A 20222-nucleotide genomic window follows, 5' to 3' on the forward strand; every position below is an offset into this window, starting at 1 on the left:
TCAGTGCTTAAACCTTCCAAAACACCAAAACCACTCTGTACCGCTATCAGAATACCCATATAAAACATCGCAAGAAGCTGAACCCTCGACTTCGTGACAATCTTGCGTTGTATCGTGCGGCGTCGCATTAGCTGCATCATACTCAATAGCGAAACAGGTCTGACCTTGTGAAGTGAATTCCTCTCAGTAGTGTCAATTCATAAAAATTTATGGGGGGGAGTATTTTTTTCAAAATCTAAGGGAGGGGATATTTTTTACTGGAAATACCCAAAACAGTCCTTTTTTTTAATAAATATATATGCAAAAAAGATGTTTTTTTTAAATCTAGAGGCGGATCAAATGATCTCCTCCAGATTGAAGCCACTGATTCATATATGTTGGTAAGGTTCAGTGTTATGTCTGATTTCAGATGAAGGAATATGCAACCTGGGAGCGAAATCATTCTATTCTGTACTTTTGCATAATTTTTCTGCTCTTTTGAATCGTCTATGTAAGAATTTTGTACAATGTTCTGTTTCTTAACAATAGAAAATAGAGTTTTATCGTAATCGCCAGATTACGATTTATCGTTATCGCCAGAACATATCATAAGATCGAAATCTTCCTATCCTGCGTATTTGTTTAAACAATTATCAACTACCAAAAAAAAAAAAAAAAAAAAAAAAAAAAAAAAAAAATGATGGAATTTATACAATTACCAACCAAGTCGGGTGTTGAAATGGTCAAAATTACATGAGCCCTTTAGGACAAATAAAAAATGTTCAATTCACAATATTTCGAATACACGATTTCGGTACACGAATATGTGATTCGGTATTTTCAATATTTCAGTATGAGCTAGATTCAAAAACACTGGTCTCACGCACAATGTGGTATAAATATGAGAAGCACAAGAAAAGAAGTGAGGCAGGGAGAAACAAGAAAAAGATTAATTATTTATGGTAGCCTCTTTTTTAGTACGTTTATATACTATGTGCTAACAAATAAATGAAATATTAACTATGATTAGTCGCTGACTAAATTACTAAGGTATCAACTAGACCTGGACTTACTATTAATGATTAAAATATATTACAGTAATATTAATTATTAATGTTATAGTATCATAATTTATAATAATATAATTGTATTATTATAATATTAAAATTTTAATATCATAGTTTAAGCTATAATAATATAACATTATTTTACATTAAAAAAATAATGATGATATTATAATGCAATGTTACAATTTACAATGTTACAATATTCATCATATTCTAAGATAATACTGTTTAATATATTTAATATTAAATTACTGTATATTACGATAATACTATTTATAACGTTGTTATAGAATATCATGATTTAAAATATAGTAATTAATGATATCTTAACCAAATTACAATATTAAATTTTCAAATAGTATTAAACCGTTAATGGTATTATGGAGCGTTCACAAAGGAATGTTCAAAATCTCTGACTGCGTTTTTCTCCGAACTGAGTTTTGGAATCGACAAACAATTTCGTTCTCAAGCCGCAAAAACCTGCATAAACAGCTCAAATTCTTTGTGCTATATCTAACGCATGTGCAGAGACGAAGATTATATCAATTTGTCATACAATTCTATTATAAAAACAAAATTACAAGAGTATATAGAAGAAAAAACGAATGAACAGAAGGGCCTATTTATAAGACTTAAAGCTGCCAACATCACGGAACATCGCTCATTTTTGAATTTGTTTTATCGCCGAAAAGACCTAAAAACATCATAGAGAAATATTTCTTTAATTTCTAATAAACAGATATTACAATAAACAAATAAATTTTTCTTTAAATGTAAATTTTCTAGTAAACAAATAAATTAAGTGTAAGACGTGATACAGTTTTTGGGCTTCACCTTGCCCCCAAACAGACAACAATCAGAATTTGGATCAATTTGTATTTGGGCATAGAACCCAAACATCCTACTTCTGCACGCGGTGTTCAGTGATTGTTTGAATTATATACGCATTATGCCACTATTCCTAATATCTATAATTGAAGACCTCAAAATATAATTTTTTTTTATTTAAGATATTTAGAATATATTCATAGTGAGATACTTAAAAAAAGAAAACATGGAAAAAAAGACTACGGAAAAATGGTAAATTTCCCGAATAACTGCATATTGAGATAGCTAAGAAATTAGACATATAGAGTAAAAACTGCATTCAGAATCAAAATAAAACATTCCTTTGCCTTGCAAATTAACTTAAGCCCCTCCCCCCCCCCCGCCCTAAATGGTCAAATGTATAGCCTGAATTGTACATATGCACCGGATTTTCCATTGTATTGGTAAACCATTAAATTAATTTGAAATTACTGCGACGCAAATGGATATTATATTTGGATTCAGGATGCAATTCTGATACTATAAGTATGTCTATTATTTTTTAGCAATCTCAATAAGCAGTTAATCGAGAAATTTACCAAACAAATGAATTCAAAAAAGAAAATTCGAAAAAGAGGAATCTTTTAGAATACTCATTTCTTCTTATCAAGGTAAGGTTTAGCAAACAATTTCTATTATCCTTCACATTTTTATCTTTATTACACATTAGAAAAACCTACAAGAATATACTATAGAAGTATGCCTACTTATTACATATTTATAACTTATTTATCAGATGTGTATGAAAAGAACGATGAGAACAAAATATCGGTATAGGCTACAAAAACACAAATATAAATCAAATTAAAATTCCTAGTCTAACATAACTGTTTTTTTTTGTTTTGTTTTTTTTTGCTACAAATTAAACTGAAAACAGCTACAAACGACCAATCTAAATACGAACAATAGAACCATATATGAAATAGTATAATAAGTTGATCAAATTCAGCTTGTATCTAAAAGGGGCAACTGTTTGAACACTAAATACGCTAACTAAATATGATACTCAATTAATCCAATTATATGGGTTTAAATAATAATACAAATTTAAAAGCCCCATAATAATAATAAACATCCCATTTAAAAAAAATGGTATTTATACTACAACAAATTTTCAAAGCAGTATTAATAGGTGAATTCCATACAAATCTAGTTAGAACTATTCCCCCCGCCGGCCTTAGATTTCGAAAATACATTTCTTTGGTTATTTTCATTTAAGTTTGAAAGTTTTAAATTCAAGTGAAAAAAAAATATATATATATCGTGTAATAATGGTTAAAATTCAGCTGTTTTGTTCAACTCAATTAAGCTTTAAAAAATGACTTCAATTTATCGAAACAATCCGAGTTTCTTCCCTTTTTTTCATTGCTTTTGTATGTGTTTTTCTCATCTTTTTTATGTTATTTTCTAGTATATGTCAATTGTTTCATCGAGTTTTCTTCCTTTCCATTTTTCCTGTTGATGCGTTGGCTTCCTGCTGTGAAACGAAAATATTCGAAGTTTAAAAATATATATATATATATATATGTATATACAAAACAATTATCAATGTTCACTATCTTAAATTAGGTTTCACCGCGTATTTTACTTTCATTGTATTTTTATTATAAATGAAATTCAGTGTGCTCTAGAAAAAAACGCAATGTTTAAGCTCATCCAATCTCACTATACTGCTAGACGACCTGGCCAAAAATTGCTTTATTAAAATGCCCATGTTTTACAAATTTAAAAATACTGCCTTTTCTGTGAAAAAGCCAGCTTATTGTTTACACGGGTATGATTTTGATAATTTACATGATTATGATTTACACGGGAAAATCATAATCAATTATGATTATGATTCACACGGGTATGATTTTGATACGGGTATGAAAATATTACATCTGTTTATCTAGAACTCAAAGAATTCAAGAAAAGAATTCAAAAACTGCTCCGCACAAACACTGATCCCCTCCCCCATACTATAGAGGAATTATTCATATGCCATTTACATATACTATTTGGGTTTCGTACACAATTACCTGAAGCCGGATATATGGTATACCGGACAAAGGAAGGAACAAAAAAAAATTGAAAACCAAAATTTGTAAACAGTTGGGAAAACTGAGCATTGAAAAATAGACAGGAAAAGATTTTTATTAGTATACCCACACCCCCATAGAACCAGTGGCGGATCCAGGGGGAACCCCCCCCCCCCTAGAATAGTCTAAAGTAGTGCAATTTACTTAATTAACCTAAGTTTGTGTTAATTAAACTTGCTTTTAACGCAAGTTTATCGGATCCACCTATTTGCACCCCCCCCCCCTAAGATTTTTTTTATCAGATCAACCTATTTTGCCCCCCCCCCTAAAAAGAATGGATCCGCCCCTGCTTAAACCATACTGCTTCTTAGCACCTCCTCAATAAATTCCAGGCAAAAATATAGATTCGCTACTCACTATTAAAAGTGTATGAAAGAATTTTGAAAAATCTTGGAAAACTAGAAATCGAAATTTTAAAAAGTCTGTCAAAAAGAAAATTATCCTGATGGAGCCAGTTTCACGTTTTTTAACTAGTTTTAACCTACTTTTAGAACTATTCTGACACTGATAGAATACTTAATATTGTAAGTACACTAAGCAATTTTGAAAAACAGGGAGGTACAAATTTGAAGTACAAAATTCTTCAAAAGTGGTTCGAGAATGAGGTCTTCCTATTGAAGTATAATTTTTTTTACTAGTTTTATAGATGGAGGGGGGGGGGTATGTCACCATTTACCAGTTAGAAACATTCTGGTTATTGTCACCTTCTTAGGAAAATTCAGGCTACCATTAAGATAGGCTATTTAGAACTGGAAGTGCATCAAACAGTTTTGAAAAACAACACAAATCTAACTTATGCTTACAAGATACGTTTTAAAAGTAAAAAAAGACAGCAACTGAATCTTCTATTGTTCTGCAACTAGGTCACTTCCAGAAGAATGTACTTCCCTAGGTTTGGAAGAATAATATTTCAACCAAGGGCATAATTTTTTATTAAAGTTGAGTTTGAATAACCAGTAAATCTTACAATAATTCCATCAAAAGAACATTTCTTATTCCACTTTCAAGTCAGAATCACCAGCTATTCATTTTGAATCACCAGAGTCACCAGAGTCACCGTACTCCACTAACTTCCGTCTTTTAGAGCCATTGACATTACAATTTTCATTCGTTTTTCTTTTTTCAATTTCCACAGGATCTTCTAACTTCAGAACAGCACCAGAAACCATTTTAGGTTCCGTGTCAACTGAATTCATTGGACTAAGGGTTGGCATACTGCCCTCTTCCTCAGATACGTCACTACTAGGTTCTACGCGGGTTATTTTGAAATTCGGATCAGTGGCTACCAGTCTGTCTAATTGTTCATCCTTTATCGCACCCTCTTCACCATTATGCTCATTATTCTCTTTAAAATCTTCTTCAGAGTCAACCTCAACCTCACCACCAATTTCTGCCACTTCTACCTTATGAGGATCGTCCTCTTCTGGCTCCCAAATTTCCTGGTCAGCAACATCCTCTGAGGGGTTAAATCCTTCTTCTGTAGATTCATTTCTCCAAGCTGGTGTAATTACATCAAATGGCTGTGTCTGGGCGCTATCGTCACTATAATATTCCTCCTCGTGATCATCATATTCATCACTTAATTCTTCCTCCTCCTCTTCATCGTAGTATTCTTCATCTAGATGAACAAGCTCTCCGTCGATTGTAGGAAACCTAAAATTGTCAATTATGAATTATAAACTAATATAAGCCTGTTCAGTATTTTCATACGCCTTAATTCATACTTGTCCAGGTTTCCCACACCGTTATCATCAGGGGCGTAATTTGCTATGGAGCAGGGGGAAGGGGGCAACTGCCCCCTCCCGAATTTCAGCTTTGTCCCCTCAGCCAAAACTTAATTTCTTCAAAACTTTTATCAAAATTAAGATAAGCCTGCATAGTTCAAGCATCCACAGAAAGGGGTCAGTTTTCTTTTGTATATCTTTGCCTTTATGGTACTATATGGCTCATTTTCAATTTTCACTGTTATTTTCATTTGGCTTGGGAAAATTGGCTCCAACTTTGCCCCCCCCCCTCCCTTCCCAGGATTTTGACAAAATTACACCACTGGTTATTATTAGTTGCAAGACTTCATTTTTTTTTTTAAATAACTCCATTTGCAGCTTGCATATACTTCATAAGCTTGAAATAATCCGGCTATGGAGTTAAAACTTAATAAGCATAAAATGAAAGAAAATTTTGAATCAAGTAAACCATAAACCATATAGTTTAAACCGTAAACCATACAGTACCAAGGACAGTGAAAATGCAATATAACTGAATTGGCTAAGAGGAAACTCACATTGTCTTATTATATCTTTAAAAATCGGTATTTTAAAAAATCGGGACTTTAAAAATCTCAGATTGAATTTACAGTAAAAAAAAAAACATATACAGTTATGCAATTTTTTATACTGGCCGGAGCAAACTTAAAAAAAAAGAAGAACGCGAGTGAAAAACCACTAACAAATAAATGAAAACATATAATGCTAAATAAGTTAGGAAGGAGAAACTTTCCTTGAGGTTGTAACTGTCTCGGGTAAAATATACAACAAAAAATACCCTAGTTAAAGAATAGAACAAGCCCTCAATTAGTGATAAGAAAAGTGTTAAAGTGAGATAAGCAAAATATTCTGAAAATATTGATAAAGTTACAGGAAATGATATAAGACAGAACGAATAAGTTTATGACAATTTAAAAGTGAAGGCAGATTTATTTTACAAGGAAGAGTTGGAGACAGTATTGAAAGGACTAAAAAATATCAATTCCCCCAGAAATTTGGCCTTTTTAACATTAATTTTTCAGCCAAAATTTGCACTGTAAATCCAGAAAATCGCCGGAAATTCATTCATTTTCTTAACATTTTTATCTAGGCCATTCAAACCATCCGCGAAACTGGTAAGACAGTTTTACCTTACCATCTAATACCCTGTATATTCTTCACAAAAAAGGTAAGCGTGAGAGCTGGGGAGCAAAAGAACCTAACACTCATCGTCAAAACACGTTCAAACTAGCAAATTAAAAGTATATAAATTAGCGGTGAGATGACTAATTGTCATCTCATTACTTTTAAAGGCATTAGTCAGAAATATAGTCGCTGAGATAACATAATGATAAAAATCAGAAATATCGAACGATTTTATCTTATTGCAAAACGACAATTTAAAATTAACTTTATAGTGTAGTAAAAGTAATAAATTGGGGAGAGAAAAAATAGTTTTCTTAAATTTTAATAGATTGGCACTTAAATGAGGTTTTAACCTTACCTACCCGTCTAAACACAGAGGATAAACAGTATCAACAAACAGTATCAAACAACATATAAACAATCAACCAATAAGAAGTATACAAAGACATACGAGAATATAGTTAGTAAGTATAAGCCATCATAAACTAAAATAAAGAGCAAAAATCTATATTATTTGCTAAGATAGCAAATTGACTGAAATATTCCAAATATGCTTTGATCAATTGTCATTTAATCTATTATAAACTGGATTTAGTTTTATTTAATGGCGAAATTGCATTTTTTGTTTATGTCACACAAAACATAAACTTTAATGGCGTTTCGGGTTGGTTTAGATAAAGATGTTCATACTTTCAGATCGTTTAGTAGTAAAAGGCATGGTAGTGTGGTATATGGTCTGACATAGAGTCTGTGGCATATTTTATGTGTGACATATGGTCTGATATTGAGTCTGTGACATTTATATGTGTGGCATTTGGTCTAACATAGAGTCTGTGTTATATTGTATTTGTGTCATATGGTCTGACATAGAGTCTGTGGTGTATTGCATGTGTGGCATATGGTCTGACATAGAGTCTTTGGCATGTTCTATGCGTGGCATATGGTCTGACATTGAGTCTGTGACATGTTGTATTTGTGGTATATGGTCTGACGTATAGCCTCTGGCATATTATATGTGTGGCATTTGGTCTGACATGGTCAGTGGCATATGGTCTGACATACAGTCTGTGGCATGTTATATGTGTGGCATTTGGTCTAACATAGTGTCTGTGGTATATTATATGTGTATCATATAGTCTGACATAGAGTCTGTGGTGTATTGCATGCGTGGCATATGGTCTGACATAGAGTCTGTGGCATGTTCTATGTGTGGCATATGGTCTGACATTGAGTCTGTGACATGTAATATTTGTGGTATATGGTCTGACATAGAGTATGTGGCATATTATATGTGTGCCATTTGGTCTGACATGGTCAGTGGCATATTGTATGTATGGCATATGGTCTGACATAGAGTATGTGGCATATTATATGTGTGCCATTTGGTCTGACAAGGTCAGTGGCATATTGTATGTATGGCATATGGTCTGACAATGAGTCTGTGGCATATTCTATGTGTGGCATATGGTCTGACATGGAGTCGGTGGCATATTCTACGTGTGGCATATGGTATGACATAGTCTGTGGCATTTGGTCTAACAGGGTCTGTGGTATATTGTATTTTCATCTTAGGCTTTTATCAATCACAAGCTAGATTGTAAATTCCTCAAATATCGTTCCTTTGATAACCTAGATTATGAAAATGCTGCTTAACTGACAATCAAGACTATGAAATTACCAATCTTTCTATTTTTTACAATTCTTATCAATTTCTACAATTACAATCGAAAGCTCAAAAATCGGTTCTCTCACTTCTTTGTTTCAGTAGTATTTCTTAATCTTGGTTCAAGAATCGAGTCTTTCCGTGGAAATGCCTCTTTATCTCCTTTCAAAAAAAAATTCATATTCAACACAAAAACGGAGATGAATCATTGGTGGGGAAAATACAATTTCAGCATATCTAGCCTAAACAATTATATTGAATAAAGAGAGAAAACTGTTCCCTTACAGTCGTACATTTTCAAATCTTTAAAAAAGCTTGAAGCTGATATCACGTCGTATATTCTGCTACTAAAAAATCTAAAAGCCAGAATTCCTTTATCTCTGTTTACAACAAACGTTTTCTTCGTTTTTCTTAATTAAAGAACCCTAGTTAATGTTCTGAAGTCAAGCCCAATTATTTGGCTATAAATAGTATTTTTTTAAATAAATGAATATACACAAGTTCCCTCCTCGATAACTAGAGCTTGAAAACCTTCAAATTAATAGAATTCTAATATGACCTCATTTTAGTTGCGACATTAAACCCTTTAGACCTATAACATAAAAATAAATAATTTAAAATATAATGTCTAAATAAAAGTATAATATTGTAACAGAACGATAATATAATATAGAGGAGACATACTTGATATCGGGCAGTGAATCAGAAAGTCCTGGGTTCTGTTCTTCCGTTAAATCATGGATTAGGTTCCCTAGGTCTTCTCGTTTGCGAATAACCACCATGGGATCAAACCAGTTTCTCATACTGGGAATTGGTGTTCTGAAGTCATTGAGGGGATTACTCTGAAAAGTTAACATTATTAAAAAAAATATTTTTCATAATTTTCTAATATTAGAAAATCTAATATTAGGATGCCTAAGAAATTGAGATATTCTAATAATAACGCCCTTTTTATGATTTCTTTATATTTTATTTATTTTTACCTTTTTTTCTAATTGTCAATTATTATTTTTTCATATTATTTATTATTCTTTTCATTTCTGTTATTTTTAAAATTTATTATTGTTATAATTAGGCTATTAAATAAAATTATTAGCTACATTAGTTTTTAGATTAGATAATATTATCTGAGTAGAAATTATTGTTAGTTTTTTATTATTATTATAAAATACACCATCCGCCCAAAAATGACAAAGTAGTTTCTCATACGACGTTTCACAATCAAACCAGTCTCATAGAGGGGTTGCCACCCTTAGTGATTTATCACTATTTCTGGTGATTTTTGTATTGCCTAAAAATATCACTAACAAAAAAAGAACAAACAAAAAATATCACTAAATCAGTACAACTAAAAAATCACTAAATCAGTGCACAAATCATTAGATTATTGAAGTAATCACTTATTTTATGACTAAAAAGTGCAGGGTATCAGTCATAGTAATATATGCCCCTATAGAACCGACGGACGGATATTGTAGTAACTCAAATGACTTTTACCTTGTTACAGGAACAGATAGACAGGGTCCCATGTACATAATAAGGATAGATGGTATCCTAGCCTAGGTGAATTTGGTGAAGGTAAAGAAAAAGTGATGGCTACAGACTACTACAATTTTGTACGTATAACAATTTAGTTATAGGCTAACCAATACAATTTTTTGTATTGGACCCATAATTTAACATGGCATCCAAATGCTGATAAGACAGCTAACCTTATTGATTATGTTATTGTAAACCGAAGACTTGCAGGATCAATACAAGATACTAGGAAATTTAGGAATGCTGTTATTGATGTTAAAAAAGTATAGATCACCATCTGGTGGTGTATTGGGTTGCTTTAAAGCTGAAATTTTGGAAGGGTAACTACTTTCCGGGAAGTTTTGATGTTGGTAGACTCCAAAATGAGAATTTGAGAGGAACTTTGCAGGAACAGTTGAATACTAAACCGGAGAGTTTAAAACTTAACGATGAAGAAGATGGATGGAATAATTTTAGGAAAACACTTGTGAAGTTGCTGATAGTTTCTTAGGGAAGAAAGTTAGGGACGCAGCTAGAAATATTAGTGAATATGCCATATGTTTAATAGACAGGAGTAGAGGCTTGTACAATAATTATCTGAATGATAGATCATTTGAAAACCAGAGGAATACAAAGAAAGTGGAGAAAGCATTAAAATATGAACTATGGAGGTGTGAAGTGGAGACCATGGATAAAATTGCTGAGGATCTGGACGATGCAGCTAGACGGCATAATTGTAAAATAACTGGTATATTAACAAATTGAGAGGGAGTAGTCAATCTAAACTTGTCCCAGTTAAAGATATGAACAAGTGATAAGGAAAGAGTTAAAGAGAGATGGATAAAAAATCTTGAGAATGTGCTAAACCGTGATAGAATTAAAGGAAAATATATTGAGGAAAATGAATAAGTCTGTGGCACCTTGGATGTGAAGGAAGATTTATTAATGAGGAAGAATTAGAGACCATACTAAAATGATTAAGAAACAGTAAGGTCCCAGGTGCTGATATGGTGGTAAATGAGGTCTATAAATATGGTGGATACGAGGTTAGAAATAAGTTACTGAAGATTATAATATTTTTGAAAAAGGTGAAGTACCTAGCGATTTTTGGAAAACCCTAATTAAACCCCTCTATAAGAACTTGATAAGAGTAAGTGTGGACTTTGTCGTAAGGAGCACAAGAAAGCCAACGGGAGAACACGGAATCAAATGGGGAAGAAAAACTTTCCTGGACTTAGATTATGCTGACGATTTAAGCATCCTAGATGAAAGTGTCAGCAAAATATATGACATTTTAGAGGTTTTACGAGTTCAAGGTGTTAAACAGGTTTAAAAATTAATGTTAAGAAGACTAAGTTGCTAAGGCTAGGAATAAATGAAGATATAAAGGTGATACTGGGTAACGAAAAGATAGATGAAGTGAATAGCTTCACTAACCTTGGTAGTATTACTAGTAAGACGTTGGGAGCAATGAAGATGTTAAAAGTAGAAAAGCCAAGCCTCAGGGTGTTTTTTCACAGTTGAAAATTTTTTGGAGGATAAAGAAGAAAAGTCTGCGAACCAAGAATAGAATATTGGAAGCTACAATGATGACAGTGGTCAAATATTGTTCTCACTATCTCTGTCTGTCTGTCTCTGTCTCTCTCTCGCTCTCTCTCTCTCTCTCTCTCTCTCTCTCTCTCTCTCTCTCTCTCTCTCTCTCGCTCTCTCTCTCTCTCTCTCTCTCTCTCTCTCTCTCTCTCTCTCTCTCTCTCTCTCTCTCTCTCTCTCTCTCTCTCTCTCTCACTCTCACTATTAGCATGGGTGCTCCAAAAAACGAGAGAACATTAGCTAAATATTTTCCAGAGAAATTGCCTATGGATTGTTTTGAACACCCGGCTGACTGACCGTCAGCCGGGTTATCCCGCTCTCTAGGGCTATAATGAGAGAAAGGTTGAGATATCTGGGGCACGTTCTGCGGATGAAGGATGACAGATTTCTAAGTATTTTCCTTCTTGATCAACCGTCTAGGAGTAAACGTAAAGCAGGTCGTCCGCGGTCGAGATGCGAGGATGTCATAAAGAAAGATTTAAGAGAAGTGAGAACTTCCTGGGAAGGTGTAAAGTGGGAGGCTTTGAATAGAGTATGATGGAGGAGGAGCGTGCGTAGCTGTGTTGACATCAGGCGGCTTGGTGCTGCGGTGAGTTATTAGTAGTAGTAGTATATACAACACACCTATATATTATCTTCTATCTTGAAACGAGCAATAATGTTATATATTTTTTCTTGAAAACGGCCCGATAATTTTTTCTGAAAATTGACACACCCACATTTTTCGGCCTGAATAAACGAGGTCACATTTTTTGGCCTGAATAAAAGCATAGATAGGTCACAACTTTGCGAAGGTTCGTTTTCTTCCCCAGAGGTTATCATACCATAGCCTATTTACTTATCGTATTTACTTCAAATGCTACGACACTGTTAAATTGAACGTTTTTTTTCTCTTTTTGTTGGTGAATATCATTTTTCTAAACTCTGATCATTTAAATTTTTGAAAAATAAGTTTATTACCTATTTTCCATGTGAATAGTTGCTTCTTACGGTTTGAACCGAATCGCACAAATCAGATTAAATTCAAATTTCTAAAAGGAAAAGCCCAACAGTCGTTTATCGGTACATGTGCAACAGGACAAAATAAAAAATTCTTGTTATATTTCAATACAATAGAATTATCAAATGAAAATAAATAAGTTTTTTTTTTCAAATAATACATTTAAGTTCTCTTTTGCGACAGCAACAACTGAATGGACGTGACATCTTTAGGACTTAGACATACTTAGGCAAACTCACTTAAAATAACCAGCTCTATTAGATCCTATAATATAATATAATGTAATATATATTGAAAACCCGTCGTATACAATAAATGTACAATGACAGAGTATACGAAAATGCGAAAAGAGGAAACAAAACGATAATATACTAAAAAAAAACAAAAAAACATAATAACAACAAAAGCAACAACTTCTTAAATAGTATACAAAATAGTACGAAAAGTGGAAACTGAAAGATAACATACTCAAAGATTACAACATAAACAACAACTTCTTGGAAAATAGCAACAAAGACAACAACTTTTGAAAGGAGAAAAAAAAATTAAAAAAAAAAAATAAAAAGGGAAACAAGAGGGAAAATTAAACAAGTAAACTTGCCCACTCGTGCTTTGGAAGTGCTGGTTTTGTTTTTTGCCGGCTAATAAGTGTTTGAACAGCTAGATTTTGGTCCGCTAGGTCGTAGTGCTGAATCAGAAAAATATTTTTTGTCCAAGGTGACAATTTTAGAGCGGATTTTAGACTTTTCACGGTTTGCTAATAAATTCCAGAAAGGGGTCACATATAATATATGTGGCAGAGTGGTAGCGTTGTAAATACTTGCCAGTAGTGGACGGTTAAATCTCAGAGTGGATTTAACGATCAAAGCACAGGAGCTGGATATTCGCCGTTCAAGATGTGAGATCAGGAGGGAACGGGTATGCTGTAATGAGGAACCTATTGGCAGCCCCAGATATACTATTTTATCAACTGGTTTTACTGAGCAATCACCTAGTGTGATATTAGTAGAAGGGTCATTCTTCCAATTATAAAGCAAGACTTCCGACTTTTGGGAGTTAAATCTCAGACCGACTTTCTCGTAGTTGGACTGCAGACATGAGAATATTTCTGAAAGGCGGTTAAGCGTCTGGCTGAGATTCAGCGTGTCATCAGCATAGCATAATAGGGAGATGTCAATGGAACAGAGAAGGCATGATGAAGGACAGCTGTCTTGAGGCTCAATAATGTAGTTGTTGAAGAAATTGGGGGATAAAACTGCCCCCTGACGGGCACCTTTACGGACTGGTATCAAAGCTGACCGTGGGGCTGGCGGAAGACCTTTATCGGGAGGGAGCTTGAGTCGCACGCGAAGGCGAGAATAAAGATTACGGAAAGCCCGGATGATATTTGAGTTCACTCCTCTTTTAGCTGAGTTTAGCAACTTAAGCGCATGAATTAATGAATCAAACACTCTATGCAGGTCTAAACCCCTGATTGTTGGGCTTTCTCCTGATTTGTGTACATCCAGTAGTGCATATGCAACGACATGGAGCGCTTCCGCACAACCAATGCCGCGTTGGAAACCGAATTGTCTTGGTGGACTACAACACAGTTTTTCAAACTCATCTACGAATAAAATTTCTAATAACTTGCAGAGAGAGGTAGCAACCGTGATTGGACGGATAGAGGAGCATTGCATGGTAACTTTTCCTTTTTTAAGAACTGGCGTAAGATCTCAAATTGAGAAAGTGGTTAGGAAAATACCCTGAATGAGGATAATCTGCATAAGGAGAGTTACATGACTAATGAGAGCGGGCCCACCACTTTTTAGATGGAGTGCACCGATCCCGTCAATCCCAAAAGATTGTTGATCCTATCTGTTTTCCTCTCTTTTCTGGTTCGATATACATTTTGAAGGGTCTGTCTTTTTTCTTTTTTTTTTTGCATTAAATGCTCTTTTATTAGCCCAAAAAAATAGTTGGGAAGCTTGCAAGGCCGTATCCAGGGGGGGGAGAGGGTACCCGGTTTGAACCCCCCCCCCCCGAAATTTTTGACCGAGTCGAAAATTAGTCTAAAAAATACCTGTAAAGAAGGGAAAAAATCGGGTAACCCCCCCCCCCTGAACAAAAATCCTGGATCCACTCTTGGAAGCTTGACTTTCTTTTTTGATTAATTGCAACGGTTTTCGGTTTCCAAGTTTTGACGTCGAAATTTTGGTTTGCTACACCTTGATAAATAGACAACAGATAAATACATTATACAAATTTTCAACAGCTTCTGACTGATTAGTTTGAGCACTTTTGTATTATACATATTGGAAAAGTAAAAATTAGAAATTTTCATTGTAAATATTACATTTCAAGATCTCTTTATTTACACTTGGCTTTTCGACTATCCTTTAACATTCAATTTGCACAAACATGACACCTGGCAAACCTGCCAAATTATAAGCAAAGTATCTAACCAGGCCAGTTTTCTCGCATTTGTTTTACAAAATAAACACTTCTAACCGAACAACTGACCAATTCTAACGTGACAGATTTAGTAGATTGAATACTTACTGGTAACAGTTTGAACTATGAATTATTGATAACATTAAAAAAAATGGCAAAATTAATAGATTAACAAATAGTTAACTTAAATGGATAAGATTGTAATAAATCTATGCATGCGGAATGGATGATTATGAAATAACAATTTAGCGGTATATTTTGAATTTTTGAGTCATGTTTTGATTATTTTTATATTTATTATGTCGTATTTTTGTATTCTATGTTCATTATATTTTGGAATATATTTTAAATTAAATGGTTAATCTTAGCTCTATTAGGCCTAATAATGTTATATTTTTGATTAGATTTTTTATGTTATATTATGAGCTATTAGGTTTATTGCTATTTATTATATTTTTACTATAAAGAGGAAACGATCAAAAATGATTTTTTTTTTAAGGCCAAACGAAAATAGTGAAAAAAAAATATTTAAAAATGACAACCACCTCTCTTCAGAGCGAACAAACGAATATTTAAGAAAAATGTCAAAAATGGGATAAAGAAAAAACACAAAACAAACGCGAAAGAGTCAATGTGAAAAAGCAAACCAACAAAAACCAAAATTAAAAGATGAATAAAATTCAATAAAAACAAAATAAGAAGAACTAAAACCAAATGCCTAACAACCAAAAGAGCGAGTCATTCACCAATATTCACGATTTACACAATATCCAAAAACTTTTGAACTGTCGCCGAGGGATACTAGCGAACGACTGACCAATTGAAGGAAAATCCATTCACTCAAACAAACGAAACAGCAATTAAATAGCTTGGAGAACTAGGACATTTAAGTTCTGATTTTAGTAATTGCATTTCACGCACAAACCCTTTGAGAGCTGTGGTGGATCATTTGAGTTCTGATTTTAGTAATTGCATTTCACGCACAAACCCTTTGAGAGCTGAGTGGCGGATCATTTGAGTTCTGATTTTAGTAATTGCATTTCACGCACAAACCATTTGAGAGGTGAGTGGTGGATCATTTGAGTTCTGATTTCAGTAATTGCATTCCACGCACAAACCCTTTGAGAGCTGAGTGGTGGATCATTTGAGTTCTGATTTTAGTAATTTCATTCCATGCATAAACCCTTTGGGAGCTGAGTGGTGGATCATTTGAATTCTGATTTTATTAATTGCATTTCACGCACAAACCCTTTGAGAGCTAAGTGGTGGATCATTTGAGTTCTGATTTTAGTAATTGCATTTCACGCACAAACCCTTTGAGAGCTGAGTGGTGGATCATTTGAGTTCTGATTTTAGTAATTGCATTTCACGCACAAACCCTTTGAGAGCTGAGTGGTGGATCATTTGAGTTCTGATTTTATTAATTGCATTTCACGTACAAACCCTTTGAGAGCTGAGTGGTGAATCATTTGAGTTCTGATTTTAGTAATTTCAGTCCATGCACAAACCCTTTGGGAGCTGAGTGGTGGATCATTTGAGCTCCATTATGTGAATGCGAAGGAGATTCAATGTTTATTTCAGGAATGACTAAAGAAGTGGCTTCTCTTTTCAGAAAACTGAAACATGATTCATTTAATGTTAAATCCTTGGTATCTCTGTTCAAAGCTAGAACTAAATGTTGGTATTTATAATCTCGACAGCCTTTCTGTAGTGCTGGACAATGGGACAATGAACAATAGTTCACGCGGCAAAGGTATTTCGGAAAGTTTAATGCCTTGCAATGAATTATTTACTTACCTGAAAAAAGTTTTCAGCATACTGAAGGAGGAATAGTCCACAGTCATATTTGTTCGGCTGTTGAGGTACTTCTAGCATAACTCCTTTGACATATTCCTCGAATGGCCGATCTTCTTTTTTCTTCTCTTTAAATTCTACCTTCAAATATTCTCTTAAAGTTGCAACTATCTTTCCTCGACTTGGTCCTTCAAGCGAATCGAAAACAAGGATGCAAGGCCTTGAAAAAGGGAAAAAGAGCTTATTAATCCTTTGATTGACAAAGGCCGTATTTAGGCAAATCGAGAACAACGTTGTAAGACTTCGACTACAAAGGCCGTATTCACGCGAATCGAGAACAACGTTGTAAGACTTAGAAAAAGAAACGAGCGATTATTAATCCTTTGACTGACAAAGGCCGTATTCAGGTAAATCGAAAAAAAAACATTGTACGACTTTGACTACAAAGGCCGTATTCACGCGAATCGAGAACAACGTTGTAAAACTTAGAAAAAGAAACGAGGGATTATTAATCCTTTGACTGACAAAGGCCGTATTTAGGCAAATCGAGAACAACGTTGTAAGACTTAGAAAAAGAAACGAGGGATTATTAATCCTTTGACTGACAAAGGCCGTATTCAGGTAAATCGAAAAAAAACATTCTACGACTTTGAGAAAGAACCAAGGACTTATTGGTCCTTTGACTGACAAAGGTCATATTCCGACGAATCGGTTACGACGTTTTAAGGCCTTGAAAAAGAAACGAGGGCTTATTGGATTCAGTCGAATCGAAGACAACGTCATAAGATATTGAAACAAAAACTTAACCCAATTAATCTTTGGTTGACAAAGACAGTATTTCAGGCGAATAAAAACAATGTTGCAAGGCCTAGATAAAAAAAAAGCTCCTTAATCCTTTGATTGACAAAGGTCGTATTTCAGGAAAAATCTGAAACTACATTGTATAAGGCCTTGAAAAAGAAAGAAGTGCCAATTTTAAAATGACCCTGATACTTCTGGATCCCATTCAAACCCTGACCATGTCCTTCCGCCTGTCTCAAAAGCTTCCTGATATTAAAAATGCCCGCCCTGAATTTACATGAACAGATATTTTGAAAACTATATCTGGAAAAATTTACTGGACTTGGTTTAGGGTGAGGAAAAATTTGCTGGTTGGTCCCACCATAGGCGGGCAGTAATAATAATTAAAATTAAACAAAAAAATAATTAATGAAATTATTAATTAATTAATTAATTTAACAATATTAATTATTAATATAATTATATAATTAACTAAATATTAAATAAATATTTAGAAGTATCCTGAACTTACACGAACAACTATTTTCAAAACTATATCTGGAAAATTTTACTGGACTAAGTTTAGGGTGGGGAAAAATTTGCTGGCTGGTCCCATTATAGGCGGGCAGTAATAATAATTAAAATTAAACAAAAAATAATTAATAAAATTATTATTTAATTAATTAATTTAACAATATTAATTATTAATACAATTAAATAATTAACTAAAATTAAATAATCAATTCAATTGTACAATTTAAACTAATAAAAAAGAATTAAAATTAATTTGATGACAATCAAATTCAATTTTTGGTCTACTTGGTTATTTAAATAATAGGTTTCTTCCAGTAAGTGATAACATTAAAGTACGGTAATCTTAAAAATTTAAGCTAATAAAGGTTGAAATTACGGTAATAAAGGTCAGTAAATGATAAATTAAAGGTGACATTAAAGGTTACATACACACGCATTTATTTTTAAATAATTTTTAATCGACTATCAAATTCTATTGTTCGTAAAATTAAGCTTTATGGAGAGGGATAATCGAAGATTCGTGCTGTTTTTCCCCAGGGGTAATTGTCCCGAACCGATGGTCCAAAAAAACACCGAAAAAGGGCTCATTGGAAAGGAAATGATAAGTTCTAGTACTCTTTCTAAGTGGCAAAAAAGATTGTGCCACAGCAAAGTGGCATTTTTTACCTTTTTAAGACGCTGATTCCCTTGAAGGAGGGCAATAATACAAAAGCCCTTGAATTTTTATGTACGAGCCAAGGCCGTGTCCAGAGGGAGGGGGAGGGGTGGTTATGGGGTTTGAACCCCCCGAAATGTTTGTCCTACTCGTAAAAAGGTGACAAAAATGAATATAAACAAATTTTTGATGCGTTTTTAAAGTTTTTTTTTGTAAACCTCCAATGAAAAAATCATTTTTTAACACCCCCCCTCCCCCCGAAAAAATCCCGGACACGACCCTGATATGAGCCTATTCCACATAATGTCAACCTACTTCGGGATATCCTGTATTTCAATAATTGTATGTTATGTCTCTGCAATATACATTCATTTTTATAAAGAAGCATAGTTTCTTTACAAGGATTTGCGAAACTTGGAAGGATTTGCCTGCAGCTACTTTTACTACCAAAAATATCCAGGTCCTCAAACAAATTTAGTCAACTCAAGATTTTCAAACAGATCGTAATAACGAACTGTAAGAAAGGAGTGACTCGGCACAATAATCGCAGAAACTCTGAAAAAAGATTCTAATTTTTTTTTTTTAGCAATTAATACATCAAAAGACATGCCTTTTTATACTTTTAAATAGAAAAAAAAGTTTTTTTTTACTGGAAGTAAGGAGCGACATTAAAACTTAAAACGAACAGAAATTATTCCGCTTTTTAAAACAATAAAAAACTTTAGCGTAAAGAGCGGGGCGTTAAGGAGGCGACAGCCCCTTTCATATATGGAATAATTTCTGTTCGTTTTAAGTTTAATGTCGCTCCTTACTTTCAGTTAAAAAAGAACTTGTTTTTTTTTATTTAATTTCTGAGCATTTTTGAATTAATACATGTTTTGAAGATTGCTCACCGTACATGAATAATTAAAGCGAAATTTGCAAATTAATTTTACTTTTTTTTTACTAATAATAACCTTTTAATAGCCTAAGTTTGATTTTTGTTCCAGTTATTTGGCACTCCCCCTCTATGGAAAATTCCAGATCTAGTGTTTGATCTTATTGGAATATAAGGCAGAATGAGCTTGAATGCAATTGCAACATCACTGATGAATATAGGCCTACTATTTGTAGGCAACAAGGCAAACATTGTTGCACCAGATAGTGAATAACAGACCAGTAAAACCTACTGGAGTACTAAAGGCCCTTTAACTAGAGTAATAAGATATTTTAAAGTTCTAAAAAAAACTTCAGCGTAAAGAGGGAGGTATTAAGGAGGGCGCGAACCCCCCCCCTCCATATACGAAATAATTTCTGTTCGTTTTAAGTTTAGATGTTGTTCCTTACTTTCAGCTGAAATTTTTTTTTATATATATTTAATTTCTGATCGTTTC

The 20222-nt window shown here is 33.5% G+C and overlaps 1 protein-coding gene across 1 annotated transcript in view; it reads right to left on the reverse strand.

Annotated features, from left to right (window-relative positions):
* Positions 1–4902: 4902 nt before the first annotated feature.
* The window catches only part of velo (sentrin-specific protease 6 veloren), an 83330-nt gene continuing 68010 nt past the window's right edge, over positions 4903–20222 (reverse strand). The window contains exons 14-16 of the mRNA XM_089104240.1: positions 16884–17100; positions 9230–9387; positions 4903–5647 (exon numbers count right to left, since the gene is read on the reverse strand). Coding sequence (XP_088960366.1) covers positions 5020–5647; positions 9230–9387; positions 16884–17100 — 1003 coding nt within the window. The 3' untranslated portion in view covers positions 4903–5019. The remainder of the gene's footprint in view (positions 5648–9229; positions 9388–16883; positions 17101–20222) is intronic.

This window comes from Artemia sp. Qi Xiang Cuo, chromosome 2 (genome assembly GCF_049724085.1).
Source record: "Artemia sp. Qi Xiang Cuo chromosome 2, ASM4972408v1, whole genome shotgun sequence".
Classification (NCBI taxonomy): domain Eukaryota; kingdom Metazoa; phylum Arthropoda; class Branchiopoda; order Anostraca; family Artemiidae; genus Artemia; species Artemia sp. Qi Xiang Cuo.